The following is a 15,751-nucleotide window of genomic DNA, read 5'->3' as shown; positions in this document are numbered from 1 at the left end:
TAAGAAAGAGGTTGAGAGCATGCTGCAATGTATTAGAAAGTTAAGACAAAAGATAGCCGTGAAAAAACCCTTAGATTTTTCGACCTCAGCTTTCCACAAGTATTTAGATACATTAGTAAAAAACAACCTACAACAGTGTTTTCTTTGTAAATGTACAAAGACATCAAAGCAAGAGCACAAGCCAAGTTTTAAGCGGGTGAAGATCTTGTGTCCAATTCCCATGATATCTAAACTTGGCATGAAGACAACTTCAGACTGAAGGCTTAGGCTGCACTTGCAGTTGCTGAACTCTTTAACACATTCTGGTATATTTATACAGATAGATTACTAGAAAGCATCAAAAAAAGGAAGTTCAATTAATTTCTGTTTACCTTCAATGTATTTTTCTGCCTGAATTAAACACTAGAGTATAAATCAAAAGTTCAAATGGATTAAAAACCTAACGTATTTCTTATCAATTATTAAGAAAATACTGTTTTATGTATCTTGCAATATATTTTAACTGAAAATATTTTCATTAAGTAGTGCTGACTGGTTATCATTGAACTTCTGCAGCTTCAGTGTGTAGATATCTGCGCGCCAGCAGGTATAATCCTTTGGAGAGCATGTCTTTTTCTTAAAGCCAAAACTGGAATGAAAGTAACATATGTTCTATTCTTGTCTCTCCGCTGTTCCATCAGGCAAGCTACATTGCTTTTGTGCTTTGGAAAACTGAGAATAAAATACAAGTGATAGTTCTCTCATTCACGTGTTTGAGGCATTCAGAGACAGCAGCAATGACAAGTATATAGAATGAAATTAAGTCTACACTGTCAATCAGCAAAATGAAAAAGAAGTAACAGCCTACCTTAAGATCACGATGAACTATGCATTTCTGATGACAGTACTGCACAGCAGATACAATCTGAAACACCAAGATGATCACTGAAATATTTTATGTCAATCTCAGTATAAGTTTCCATATCTAATTTCATAATTATGGCTCCTGATATGATTCAGTGGAACATTAAGAAATTAACAAAATAAAGCTTTCATTTTAGAAAATATTAATGTAAGTTTCATTAAAGCTCAAATACTTAAAAGTCCCTAAAAGCAGCTCATTTTCTTATTAAAAAAAAGTTTAATACATACTCTCAAGGTAATAGGAGAAACATCTTTTTTAAATGCAGATCACCCAATAGTAATAACTATTAAAAGAAATTATTGCGCGTCCCAACCCAATATCCAGATATATAACCTCGGATTTTATCTTCTGAAATATTTGCAGCACATCTCTGCAATTCACCCCTAACAGAATAGTTCATTCAACATTTTCACATAGTATAACAAAAAAGAAGTCTGAATCACCAAGTTAAAAGCGGTTTATTTACATGTTAATTATACACTTTGATTCTGAAAAATAACAGATTTTGTTTATTTATCTAATTAAAGCTTTTCACAAAATAATCAATAAAAACAGGATAAGAAAAAGATTAAGACAAGAAAGTTTGTAATAAGAATATAAAAAGCTGTTACAGAATACCCTTCATACAAACAGTGTGACAAGACACAGCAATACATGTCGTCATATCAACATCTCTAGATAGCACACCTGTTAAACTCTAAAATATTCAGAAAAAAATTAAAATCTCAAGTACTTGAGTCACAATAAAATACGTGTCTCTTAGGAACATCCACTAGAAAAGAACGTAAAACAGTCTTACTATTTTTAGATAGTACGTAGGAAGCAGATATTTTTTTCTTCAGGGATTTTTTCCACTCCAGCTTTAATCAACATTATCACAACAATGAATATTTTTTAAGATTAGAAGAAGTATGCTCACACTCACATCTATCTGAAAACACCATAAATAGAAACGCAAGAAAGAAAGAGCGAATGTTAATTTCATACCTGCCTGAATTTTGCACGAGCCTCTTTCTCTTTCATTCTTCCATGTGCAACCAGGTAGTCAAACACTTCTCCTGACCATTACAAGGACAAAAAACCCCCATCAGTCCTACTGCCCAGGTTTTATTTTGGACTGTCACGCACAATCAAATCATGCTTGAAAACACCCCCCACCCCCTTTTTGAAGGGAAAGGAAATAGGAGCAGCCAGGAAACACTCCTTTTCACTGTTTGCATTGGATTTAATTTTTCAAATCTGTAATAGTCAAGAAATATAAAAATGGAACACTTCATACTAATGCTTCCTAAATTTTTAAGAGTTTTACTTGAAAAACACTGTGAAACAAACAAACAAAAATTGACTTTAATAATGAAAAACATTTATCTCGCATATAAGACACACTGGGAAACAGGCAACTTCTGATGTACCAGATTTGCTTCGCAGCTCTCTAGCAGCTTCACTTAACAGTAGCTACATTACTTCTGTTTTTTCCTTGTTGTTCTCTTTCTAATAAAGCTGCTCAAATGCCTTTCAGATCCTCATCTTTGCACTGTCTGGCGAGCAGCCTTTCCTAGCTGGTCACTAGCCCTGTGCTGGATTCCCTTCCCACATTCAAACATTGCCCATTCAGATGCTAAGCAGCTTCTAAAGCAAGCACTCTCTATCCCTCTCACTTTTTATGACCCTGCTGGTCCCCCTTCCCGTGTCCCTTATTCCCATCTCCCGGCCTTCCCTATCGACGTGCTTTGGCACACATTTTCAAGATAAAATGAGGCACCAGTGCTTGCCTAAATATAGCAGATAAACAGTGAGTCAAGTTTTTGCCAGAATCAGCACCAGATTGTCTCCTGATATTCCAGCAGAAACCTCAGAACGGTAAATACCCTTAAGCACAAGTCTAATAGGTTACTTTACAGAACGTGATGCAAGCAAGAAAGTCTGCCCTGGGAGGTCAGCTAGGACTGGAATAGAATAACCCACTAACCATAAAAATCCTTAAATCGTTCCTAGGAATGCAACCAGCTTCGTTTCCCGTATTTCAGTTTATCCTTAAAGCAGAATTAAGAATCCACTTACCCCCACTGGCATATTCCATTACCAAATACAATGTCTTTTCAGTCTCAATAACTTCAAATAATTTTACTGCAAGAAAAATGAATGAGAGAGAGATTGCAGCACGAAGCAAAAGCACAGCACAAACAAAAAAATTGTACTCATGAAGTGAGTATAATTTATGGCTAGTGATAACACTAAACCACACGAAAACTTTATATCCTTTAGGTTAGCATTCTTTTGAGGGGGGAAAAAAGCAACATTAATTTCTAAATCACGGTTGATAATAAAGCATATTAATTCACAGTTTTCTCAGAAGTTTATGCACACTGTACAAACGAGTTCATGCTGAAATTAGTGTTTAATTTGACACAGATGTCTTTAAGATCATACAAACCTTCCCTGTTTTGCTAGCAAACTGCTCCCAGTTAGAAATCTGAGATTCTGACCAATTAAACACCGAGTGGATACCAGAAACGTCAGGTCTGAAAGACTTTCCTCAGATTGTAATAGTAACTACTCGTTTAAAACCAACACCCGCCCCCCCGCCACCCCCAAGAAAACAAAAACCAGCAGAAGCTAAGAATGCTGGAAAAGCAACAAACAGTTCAAGGGATGAGAAGGGAGTGCCTAGCATGTAATAACTTGTACACCTCGTCCATACCTTGTATGCAACAAGCCCTCTGGCCGATTCAGGACCATTAACTGTCTCTGGAACAAGACTGTCCAGTCCTCCTCAGCCAGAAGAATTGTCATCACAAAGTAGGGCCCTGAAGCTGTGGGGTAGGTGAAAGAACTAAAGCAGAAAGGGAAAATTACATACTTTGTAATTCTAATTTTCTGGAAATATCAGTCAGCGGGAGTCTTTCCTAGACTGAACTAATGGAGTTTTGCTTCTTTCACCTAAGAAACTCATGCTTTTTGGCATCAAGAGTAATTTCAGTGGAAGAGGGGAGTTGGGGCCCTCAACAGACTGGAGTGCTCAGCGTCTCCTACTTTGTGTTAAGGCTTTCCTGGACTGAGCAGTTTATCTCCTCAGAACAAAATTCTTGTTTCAAGCAGAGTCAATAAAGGAGGTGAGGCATGAAGCATTTGCTGAATGCTCACTGTTCTATTATCTCAAAAAAGTTTAATGAACAAAAGCATAGCAGTAAAGTACATTCAAATAAAGCCAAAGAGAGTAAAATCTAAACAGTATAAGAAAAAAAAGTATGCAGAAATGCAGGGCTCCTACCAATATTGGGATGGTTCAGTATCTTCATTATTCGTACTTCTCGAAATAACTGTCAAGGAAGCAATACATTTTTCTTAAGAGTGTGTTTATTAAGGAGATGTTACGCAAGATATGCAATTGTAGATGGCAAAAAAGAGCAGCATAAGCCACAGAAAAGAGCATTAGCATAAAGTATAGATAAATATAGTGCAGTGAACTCCAGAACACGTAATCTACATCTCAAACATTATATAAAAAACACCCCACTACCAACTACAAAACAGACTAATTGTTAAGCTTTATACAAACAGACACAGATAAGTTTCATAGCTCCTTCTGGAATTTCACATGAACCAAACCCAATGGTTTATTCACACAAGTTTTTGTCATCTCTCTGCTCCAATGTCTTTGTTAACTGGCAAGCTCAGCTAACTACCCTGAATACATACATAACTGCGGGTGTAAATACAAGGTGTAGTACTACAGAGAGGTCGAACACACATATGTTAAAATGGAATTAGATGCCAGGAACCCTGATGTCCCCGAGTCCTGCCACTCCACAGGTGTGAAGCAGGCGAGTTCACTTTTCTCACAACTACCAAATTTTACACTGGCTCACAAACTGCGATGTCCCCTCTCCCCCAGGCAAGGTCTGAAGGTTTGAGACTGATGAAAGTCTGCTTTATGATCCTGAGTCACAGAATTAAAAACAATTGGACAAACTTATAGTCCTAAGTGTACATACTTAAGACAATGGTGGATTTTATTTTATTTTATTTTTTTAAACCAGAAATGAAGTCTTTGCTCTAAAATCTCTAGCATTCATGGGTTTATTGATTAAATAAGAGCTGAAGCAAGACTAACCTAGGGGCTCAAAGGGAAGAAGGCAAACAAAAGGAATCCAAAAATGACTATGTAGTTCTGTCACTCTATACTTGAGGCTGTCAATACTGATGAGCTTGCACTGTTTTACTTCAAGTGAACAGCATATTCCCTTCACCAAATCTATTTACTGTGCTGCATGCTCTTTAGTCCCATATAGGGCTGAATTAGGATGCTGAAATGAAGGAAGAAAAGCCCACTGGCTTCACTGTAATGCTTGGACACTTTGGGAATATCTCAGCACTACAGTCCTCCTTATAGAGAAATTTGGCTCAATGTAGAAGTACGTTGTTGCTGTTTTGCTTATCTGATGTCTCAGAGGACATCTATCCCTCCATTTTCAAAATCAGTCCCATTTGTTCAGATGTTACCTCTGCAAAAGGGTACAATGATGCAAGCCAGAGACCGAACACCACCTCAAAGAGCTGCACTTTCGTTTCTGTTTTATGACGGCCGAGGCTACAAGTTAAAAGAAATTAAAATTCTTCTGCTTAGACTACAATGATGTTTTTTTATTCCATTTGTGCAACTTTGTCATACCATTCTGCATTTACTATTGGAATCTACCTGCAGGTGCCTGCTGAGTAATTGGCTTGCTCTGAGAAAAGATAAAAAAGTGGTTGTACTCCCTGCAAAACTCCTCTCCCAACTGCCTGCCCACTACTGAAACCACAGCCCATAAGGGTGCCTTCTTCATGGGGAGGATCCACATTCCTCTGAGAACATGTGTTTTGTTAGTGGTTTCTGACAAGTTTCCAGCAGTTGTTTACCTGGAAATCAACATCTTCACACCTTTTTCTGAAGTAACTCAAGTATAGGCATCTTGCAAATTAGGCAGATGTAACTTACGTATTCCATAATACTGCTACGTAACTAAGCCAAGCAGCTTTGCTAAAGCTGCTTGGCTGACAGATACCTTCCAACCCAGTAAAAGAAAGAAATTGTTTGAAAGGCTGAAAGTACTGAAATAATGGAACAGCACTGTGTAGAGACCACAAACACAGCCACATTACACCTTGCGTAGTTCCTGGCCCATATGGTCCAAGGGGATGCGTAAGGGTCTCTCAAATGCAGAGTGGGGAGAAAGAGCAGGAACCTTATTTCAATACAGATGTTCAAAACAGCAGAAGGGGATGGAAGTTGGGCAAATTAACTATTCTCTGGAGTCCTGGTGTATATTCAGGATTTTATTTGGTCCAGTATAAATGCACATTTACACAAATCACAAAGATGCCAACATTCACTCCTGCAATTTTCTCTCACAAGAGAGAAACAATCTAGAAAATCCCTGAACAATGGAAAACACTTGGAATAAAAGCAAGAGTAGATTATTTTACATTGCAACTCTGCATCCTGTGGAGTACTACTTTGGGATAAATCTTCTCCCCTGCCCCAACACTTTCCCCTTGCAGAACCATGCTGGTCATTAACACTAGTTATGTCAATAACTACGTATTTACAGAGAAAGATATCTTTAAACAACAGCCACTACACCCCTCAGCAACACCCAGGATACCTCTATATGCAAAGGAAGAGATGTATTCAAGCAACAAGACCATAGTTATTTCCTACAAAGCCAAGTTTGTTCATTTTACAGAAATCTGGACAGGACAGCAAGACTATTTCTCCTTTTGTGACAAGGCAAGCTGCAGGATTATATAATGATCTATCTTACTGTTAAAATATAGTGCTTTCATAAGTCACACACACCTCTTTTCTCGAGCAGCAATGCACTGCTCCTTCAGAAGGTGTAAGTGCTCCCTGACTTCTCTCCCCGATCCCACCACACATTTATAGGACTGCTCTTCATTCTTAACAAAAGTGCTACCATTCAAAAAAGCTCTTTAACAAGCATCTCGTTGTTGCAAATGGGTTGTAGCCTCAATACCTTCACTTACAGCAGAGGACAGCCAGCACTATACTCAATTCATAGAACCTGTACCTATGGAAAAGGCACAAGGCTTGAAAATGTGATTCCTCCTTTTCCAGCTTCATTTTCAAGGCACAGACTGGAGAAAGTACAAAGACCTTCTGTCACACCATTGCTAACACTTCTACTTGCTATCAGGTTGACATCTATGTTTAAGATTCACTATTTTAAGTCAGTACAATCAAACTAAAAATCTTCAGTCACCCAAGGCTTTTTCTTGCTTTGAAAGATGTGATTGAATGCTTCTCTACTTTCTAAATCATTACTGAGAAGGGATGCTGCAAAAAAACATAGCTTTCGATAGGTATCACATTGAAATTGTTTCAAATCTTCTGCTACTTCTTTACTTCTGTTCTGCTTCCCTTAACGACAGAAAGAACCTAAGTTTGAGGCTTTAGAGATGTTTAAAGAATAAAAAGAAGCCTGCTGATGGAAAATCTGAAACGCCGCTCACTAATCAAACCTATTAAGAAAAAAAGCACCTTCTGCTTCACTGGCAGTTTGCAGAAGAGCAACAGAAGGCTATTTCAGAAACGTCCCTAGTGAAGCCAGTACAAGACGACACTTTCAATGTAGCAGACATGCAGAAAATAGAACAGCTATTAGTTATAAATTCTAGTTACGACGAAACCCAAACACTTACATTTGGGAACAAACAACAATCATGACAGTAGGAAAACCGAAGTCAGTACAATATGTTACTATCAAGACAGCAAGTTCACAAAAAAGCCAGCAGCTCTGTCTTCTAAACAGGTGCTCACGGAGTACGATGGGAACAACATACTGTACAAATAGAAAACAAAATAAAAGGTAGCGCTCTGGATTCAACACTGTTTATCTACTTAAAGAGGTAGAGGTCCTGAAGCAAGGGATGGAATATAACTTAAGACTATCACATTGCAAGCACAAGGATGCAAAATTAAAAATTCACAAGGTCAGCTTACTTGCCTCATCTCCTAACATTTGATTAACTATGTCTGCAAAGTACCCTGTTCATACTATGTGGCATAAATAACGTTGGAGAGTGGCTAAGAACAAACTAAACACTTTGCTTCCACACAGCCGTGATTAACTACAGACCCAGCTTGTATGACACTTTCAGCCACTGAAGTATGCGCTCAAGTATTTCTGTTTACAAAACAGAACAGTGCATGAGGAGCTATGATGCCTCAACTCATTTTACTTAATTAGGCCAGTAGCAAGTACTATGGCAAAACCTACTTGCGCTTGGTATCCTTTATATTAGAGTGAATGGAAAAGGGACGGTTTTGTGAATGACCCTGTGCCTAAGATCACTACAAATTTGTCTTGTTTGATCAATAATAATCAATAGTGAAGGAAGGCCTGAAAGTTTTGCTGACCTGCATACAATTTACCAGCATACAATTTACCAGCTTTGAAGTTCTAGAGACTGTCCTCTCAACTATGCTAATTTAGATTGGTTCAAACTCGGGAGTGGTATTTTTGTGGCAGTAATGTACTCCAGTATTCCTCTATAAACATTCATTAGGGAAGTGTCTGTTCCTACTAAAACAATACTATCACTGCTTTCCAGTTCCAACATTACCTCTTGAAGAATATATTGGCTACTTAACAGTCCTATGTACTGTATAACACCAGTATAACCCTGATGACAAAATTATAAAAATTCACATTACAGTGATACAATATAGTACATAAAGAATCACAAATTTCATGTACTAGTTCAGTGCAGGAAGAAAAATAAAGACGACTGATTTCATAGAACACAACAAGAATACTTTTTTTGTTGTTTTATTTACAATACACAAATGACCTATCCAAATACTAACAAAAGAAGTAATTCTAAGCAGGCTGATGAATCACTCTCCCACCCTTATTTGCTTCAAAAAACACCCTACAGTTGCCTGAGTGACTGTGCAAAAACTGTGCTTAAGCTTACTAAAAAGCTTTCAGTGAAATCAATGTTCAGTTTCACTCAAAATTCTCAGAAAACTGCAGGATCTTGAAGACATTCAGAGTTTCAAAACAAAGATTATTTTTTCTGAAAATTACAATCAAGATGTTACAAAGGAAAACTTTATACCAGCAAATTACCACGCTCTCCAGTGTAATCAGAAGATGCACTGGATAAATATTTCTGGAAGTTACTGAAGAACAGAATTGTGGTTAAATCACCAAATTTAACTTCTGTCGCTATTTCTGCTATAAGCTGCTTCTAACTGTACCCAAAAATGTTCCTCTTGCTACCATCTTCCAACTCAAAAACCAGTAAGAGCAATGTCCTATTACATGAGTATTTTGTACTACTTGTACACTATGACAGCATCTTTTGTAGGCTATGAGATTTTCATTTACACTTGGAATGATTTATTGAATTATTATTGAATATTTTTGTGTGAAATACAACTTATCATTAAAGCAATTATCCCAGAAGTAAGTTTTTCACACTTAAGTTTTCCAGAAAGTTGTAACTTTTTTTACCCTCTCATTGCTCAACCATGAGACAAACTCACCTAGCTTCCAAGTGTAAATACCAAGCTAAGCAGAAAACAGCTATATGAGCGGCACAGGATATCCCCAATATGCTCTGTCACATACCGCCTCTGTGGGTCCCTCTTCACTAGCTCAAACATTAGCAAAGAGATTTGCTTAATATAGGATATAGGACTTAAGGATAGCAAAGCTTTTGCATGGATTCTGCACAGCAGGTTGAATTAAAAAAAAAAAATCCTGAAGAACCCATTCTCAAACAAAAATACTACAAAAGAACAGCAATAAGCCCTGGCCTCTTTCTCTCATTCTACAGCTACAGACAGCAGCAGTCTAGTATTTGTGAACAAAAAAAAAGTCCTACATTTTTACAATGGGCAGCCTCCAGTAGCACAATACAACATTTCTGTGCTTCAGCCAAAATCAAACATATGCATAGTTAAATACCAAAAAAAAACCCCAAACCAAATCCCCCAGGGTTTTGTTAAGACACTTATCACGATGGTTATGAAGGACTTCTGAATTTCTATCTACAGGCACAAACAAGAACGTTCCAATTACGTTCAGTCATTTTATCAATTCCATACAGAAAAATCAATTGCCAAAGGTCCCATGAGTTTAACAAATATTTTATTAAAGTTGAAATAAAAAAAAGTAAAAAAAAAAAATTAAAGCCATAAAAATTGGCACTCTTGTAAGTCCACAAAACCCAATTACTACATTAAAGAAAAATCCAAGAAAAAATATTATCCTTTACAGCATTATGTCTTGATTTAGTGTGTGGACAAACTACTTGTGTACCTAATTAGATACAAATGTTATTTGTACAGCAAAGAATAAAGCTGGAGGAGGAAGGAAGGGCAAAGAAGCAACGCTTAGATAGGAACCTCAAAGAGTTAACTGCCCTCAGACAAACTGCACGTGCACATTACAGCAAAGACAGTAGGACACCACTGTCTCCCAAGGTCACACATACACAAAGACATTTGTTTAGCAAGACAAAGGGACTAAATATTTTTGTCAAGTAAATAAAAGATCACAGTTCAACTTACAGAATCTCAGGTGTTACGGTATATTCTTACCTTTTGCAGACTAGTAGGATTTAGCTGGGTTTTATCTATTATTTTCACAGCAACCTTGGGAAAAAACAAGGATTATTAAACTCAGAAAAACATTTGAACAAAAACGTATTGCATCTCTGCGAGCAAAGCGTAAATGTGCCTGTAAGACATGCATATATGTCTGCTTTTATGCATTTCATCAAGAAAAATTTCCTCAACTGTTAGGATCTACCAGCAGGAGCTCAGAACTGTGCCACCAGATGGTACCACCAAGGAATCAGTTTTATACTTCTGTCAGTGTTTGGACAGAACAATGTTATCCTGTCCACTGTAAAACCAGGCTCTCCAAACACAAGAACTAGCTATCAATAAATTCCAGTATCAAGGATCTATCTATCTGTCTATCAACAGATTATCAACATCAGTGAAATCTATCTATCAATACATTTATCTTCTGTTTTGGAAATGCTGAGGGTTGAACAGACCCCCTCCCAGCCCCAAAATACCCCTTGAAGTACCACAAACTTTTTGATCTCTTAACCAAGAAGTTACATTTTTTAAAAAGGGGTGAGTGGTTAAAGGGAGAAAACTCAGGCACCTCAGGTGCCTAAATCCTGTATCCTGAAACAGTCTCTGCATCTTCCTTTATGACAATAAAAAATGTGCTTTTCCTACTCAGAAGAGAAAGGTAAAAGAACAGCGAAATACTTATTATAAAGGGCCAAAGAGAAAATAAAACACACTGTCAGCCTTTTTTTCACTTGTTTTGAAAGGCTTACCTCTCTTCCAGTCAGTACATGCCTTGCCAGTTTCACTTTGGCAAAATTTCCTTTTCCTATTGTTTTCAGTAAGCGATAATTTCCAATGTGAGGGTGCTCTTCGTTGGTAGATGTAATGGAGTTTCTACACCGGGGGATGTTTTGCCTGCTACTTGACTTGATAGGCTGGACATGTGGTTCTGTGTATCCATCCACAGAGGTGTGCTGGAAAGCAGATGAAATAGTTGCGAATTTAGCTACTTGGATTTTAGACAGTTGCAGCAGAATAGATAGAAAGCATAAAAAGGTGTAGAGGGGAGCAATTTATTTACTTCTACAATATAACTGATAACTTCAGATGGCAGCCTAAGCTGAACATGCTGGTTTTAGGCAGTTTGATGCATGTCTCAGGAAAGTCTGCAGAAAGATTTTACTAGCTCCAAAAGTAAAACTAGAGACACCTAGGCAGTAATCAACAAACCATTACTGACTTTAAATATGAAACTATGACAAACTACACACCACACCACTATGTTGCAAATAAACTTGTCTAATCATAACCAAATTTAGTCTTTCAAAAATACACAGTACAAAAAATATTTGTACTTTGGCATATTGGGAAACAAGGTTTCACTCAATTATCTTCTTCTTAACCTTCTTCACTCAACATTATGAGAAAAATAGTTTTTCAAGTAAGCTTTGTTCCCCAAACCTGTTTGCATCATTTTGTAAGTCACAGAAGATCACATTCAAGTAATGAACAATCTATATCTACATTTAAAAATAATAATAATCCACTCCTAAAAAGAAAACTCCATGATATCTCATAAATATATTTTAAATCTCAAAAAGTCTGAAGAACTAAACGGATGTTATTTTTAATGCATGCCAACACATCATCCCACATTAAATATTAGTCACCGAAATCTGCAGTGCTTCTGTACTCTTTAACTTCTAAGTGTGTATGGGGCAAGATATAGACGGGGCTTGGAAATGTTCCAAGCAGAAACCAAAGTAACAGAAAATGTCAGAGAGGTGTTAAGTGTTTCAGTATTTCAAATGCTTTCCAACATCAGGGCAGATGGATGCAAGTGTTTAACAGGTAAAATCTAGGCTCTAATCTTTTAGGTTACAGATTTTAAGGCAGGCAAATACTGTAGGTAGTAACAGTGTCTTCTCAGACCAGTTTTTAGATTTTGTAACAGAAAGGCATGATTACTCCCAGCTCACTCAGTTCCTCTTAAGCATAAAGCACCAACAAAAGTCAAAAGACAGCTTAATATTTTCCCATTATTCACTGCTTCAGTCAAAAAGTGGGCATCTCTACATCTTTCTACAGAGCACTAACTGAGCCTGGTTCTTTATAGACCAAAGGTTTCTAGATCTTTGACCTTAAGCTGAAAGCAGAGTCAGAGAAGCAGTGGGAGGTTTCACTGTTTCTCCCAATACCCAGCCTGACGTCGGTCTATGCTGATCTCACCCATCATTCCTTATGCAAGTAATTGTTTTCTTATACAAAATGGAATTTAAAGCAGTGCTTCCAACTTCAGCGTGCATTTATTATAGATTGAAGCCAAGCCTCTCCTGTAAACACCCAGGCTTACAGATAGTCCCACTGAGCCGAGCAGAGTTATTTCAGGACATAAGCACTAGTAGAATTGGGAAAACTAGCAAACAGCTGCAACACGACCGGAAAAAACAAGGAGTATACCACAACCAGAATGTTCTTCCCAAATGTAGCACAATTCTGCTTACATCACCTCCAGCATTATTAATTATTCACTATGGCCAGGAGAACAGTCCTAAACATAATTTTCTGTTTGTCTTTTCATCACCTGAGTATCTCTGCAAAATACTACCCCACTGCTAAACCATTTTCCAAATTACTGCAGAACCAAGTAAGCCAGGGTTGTTAGATTCTGTATATCAGACAAATTTATTCAACCCTGAAATAAAACACTGGCGATAGTATTTATCCTTTAGAAGCACATAATTAAAATACTTTCTGTGGACTTGGAAAGAGAGGATCAGAAGGACAGCTCCAGGCAAAGAGGCTTTGAAACATTCCTTAAACATCAGACACTAGTCCTACATGTGATAAACCAGAGCCCCAAAAAAGCGTCGTCTAAGAAAACACACTGCACGACCAGTATGGTGCTAATAATGAGTATTACAGACGTTCCTAGAACCCTGTCTAGAGCTACATCACCAGGCTATACAAGCAAGTCTTAGAAGTCTTTGAGCCTATTTACACACACAATGAGATCTTCACTACCTGAAATAGAATGCCTACCAGAAGCATCAGCAACTCTAATATCAATTGCCAATTTCATACGCTTCATAGGATTAGCCTACTTCCAGTAAATACTTGAAGGGATCTTTTAGATAAGCAGTTGGATAGGCAAGTGAAACCAATGCCATAGGCAAAGCAAAAGATAGCTTCACAGGATAGATCATTTTAATGCAGATTTAACAGGGAAAGAAGTTATTTAATCAGAGTGACAATATAATGCAGAACCAAATCTGAACAAGGAAAAAAAATCTACCAAGGTTCATGGCCAGCAGGTTGAGGGAGTTAATTCTCCCCCTCTACTCCGCTCTGGTGAGACTGGAGCTCTGCATCCAGCTCTGGAGTCCTCAGCACAAGAAGGACATGGACCCGTCGGAGTAAGTCCAGAGGAGGGCCACGAAGATGCTCAGGGGGATGGAGCACCTCCCCTATGAGGACAGGCTGAGAGAGTTGGGGTTGTTCAGCCTGGAGAAGAGAAGGCTCCAGGAAGACCTTCTAGTGGCCTTCTGGTACCTGAAGGAGGCCTATAAGAAAGATGGGGGCAACCTTTTTTAGCAGAGCCTGTTGCGATAGGACAAGGAGTGATGGTTTTAAACTAAAAAGAGAGTAGATTTAGACTAGATATAGGGAAGAAATTCATTACAGTGAGGGTGGTGAAACACTGGCACAGGCTGCCCAGCGAGGTGGCAGAAGCCCCATCCCTGGAAACATTCATGGTCAGGTTGGACGGGGCTCTGAGCAACCTGATCTAGCTAAAGTTGTCCGTGCTCACTGCAGAGGGGTTGGACTAGCTGACCTTTAAAGGTCCCTTCCAACCCAAACTATTCTGTGATTCTATGATTCATGGTCATGACGATTCTGGATTTTGGTATTTTTGTGACAGAAAAACTAAGCCCCTCCAGATAATCTAAGAGGGAATAATTAAGAAACTATCTTCAGAGTCAACCATTCTCACCAGCTATGCCCAAGGATGACAGAAAACATGCATAAAGAAGGTCAAGTTTCTTAGTTTGTGAGCCACATATACATGTAATGTCTGAATTTCAACAGTACTGAATGAAATTAAAATTATTCTTCTTATGTCTTGCAATAGGCCTCTCTTTTGCATGTAAACAGCTTGCTATTGTTAGAAAGTACAGAGGAATTTAAAATAGAAACTCATCTACTTCTAGAAATGAGCATTCAATGAGATCAAAACCTAACAAGGTTAAGATGTTAAAAAAAAAAAATTAAAAAAAAAAAAAATCACATTAGGTCGGGTAACAGTATCTCTGAGATTATTTCCAAACAATGCTAAAGTTGAATTCCATAGAAGCATGCAATATCCACAGTGTCTAGAAAAACAGGCTACATAGTTTTAAGATCTTTCTGGGCCATTACAATATGTTCATTCATTATGCATCAGCTACTATGTGGCTATTTAAAAACGCCAGAAGAACAATCTCTAAATTCTGAGAAATTTTTCAGGGTGCTGGAAACAAGCAGGCTGTAATTGCCATCTAAAAACAATTCCAGCTAACAACCTGCATTTCCTACACAGGATTTTATTTAGGGATTCTGAAATTTCTCTAGATACCTTCTCTAATATACCTTAATATATATCTATAATATAGTGGGAAACACTACCTTATAGTACATCATACACATGACTCTCCCTATGTTCAGTTTTTGTCAGTGTTAAATAAAATGTCTAGAAATCAACACAAAATTAGATGTTTCTTAAAATAAATTGCAATTTTAAACATGAGGTGCAGCACTAACAGAATTTTAGAGCTGAAATAGTGTATTAGAGCAGCCGTTTAGGTATTTGGCACATTAGTCGAGTATTTAAAAAAAAAAACCAAAAACCAAAACCCATACAAAGCAAAATCCACCACCTTTTCCAAAATCTCGAGAAAGTAATTCTAGCATTCAATTTCAGACTGCAGCTGGAAAATATATCTATTAAAACTTAATACTCCTAACTAGGTTTGTTTCCAGTACGCTCCATTAGAGTTATTACAGAAAGTCAATGGCACTAAAATCACAAGAGAGTTAACCTGACCCATTGCTTCCCCAAGACTGAAAGCTATCATTTTCCTCGTTTACCCAAGGCAGCTTTACAAAAGCAAGATGACCCAATGCCCAGACACATTATCTTTGCAAAAGTGCAGAAGAACTAACCCCACCAAGTAGATACAAAGTGTATACTCCACTGCTTGCTT

At 37.7% G+C, this 15,751-nt stretch overlaps 1 protein-coding gene across 2 annotated transcripts in view; it reads right to left on the bottom strand.

The window, feature by feature from the left end:
- The window catches only part of MARK1 (microtubule affinity regulating kinase 1), a 56,353-nt gene that overhangs the window by 21,189 nt on the left and 19,413 nt on the right, over positions 1 to 15,751 (bottom strand). For both annotated transcript variants that reach the window (XM_086460634.1, XM_086460635.1), the window contains exons 2-7: positions 11,279 to 11,482; positions 10,521 to 10,574; positions 4,176 to 4,224; positions 2,966 to 3,031; positions 1,892 to 1,962; positions 848 to 904 (exon numbers count right to left, since the gene is read on the bottom strand). In XM_086460634.1, coding sequence (XP_086316760.1) covers positions 848 to 904; positions 1,892 to 1,962; positions 2,966 to 3,031; positions 4,176 to 4,224; positions 10,521 to 10,574; positions 11,279 to 11,482 — 501 coding nt within the window. The remainder of the gene's footprint in view (positions 1 to 847; positions 905 to 1,891; positions 1,963 to 2,965; positions 3,032 to 4,175; positions 4,225 to 10,520; positions 10,575 to 11,278; positions 11,483 to 15,751) is intronic.

This window comes from Leptosomus discolor, chromosome 2, assembly GCF_034619465.1.
Source record: "Leptosomus discolor isolate bLepDis1 chromosome 2, bLepDis1.hap2, whole genome shotgun sequence".
NCBI lineage: Eukaryota > Metazoa > Chordata > Aves > Leptosomiformes > Leptosomidae > Leptosomus > Leptosomus discolor.
Note: the sequence above shows the minus strand (reverse complement) of the source record. Positions and strands in the feature narration are given on the sequence as shown.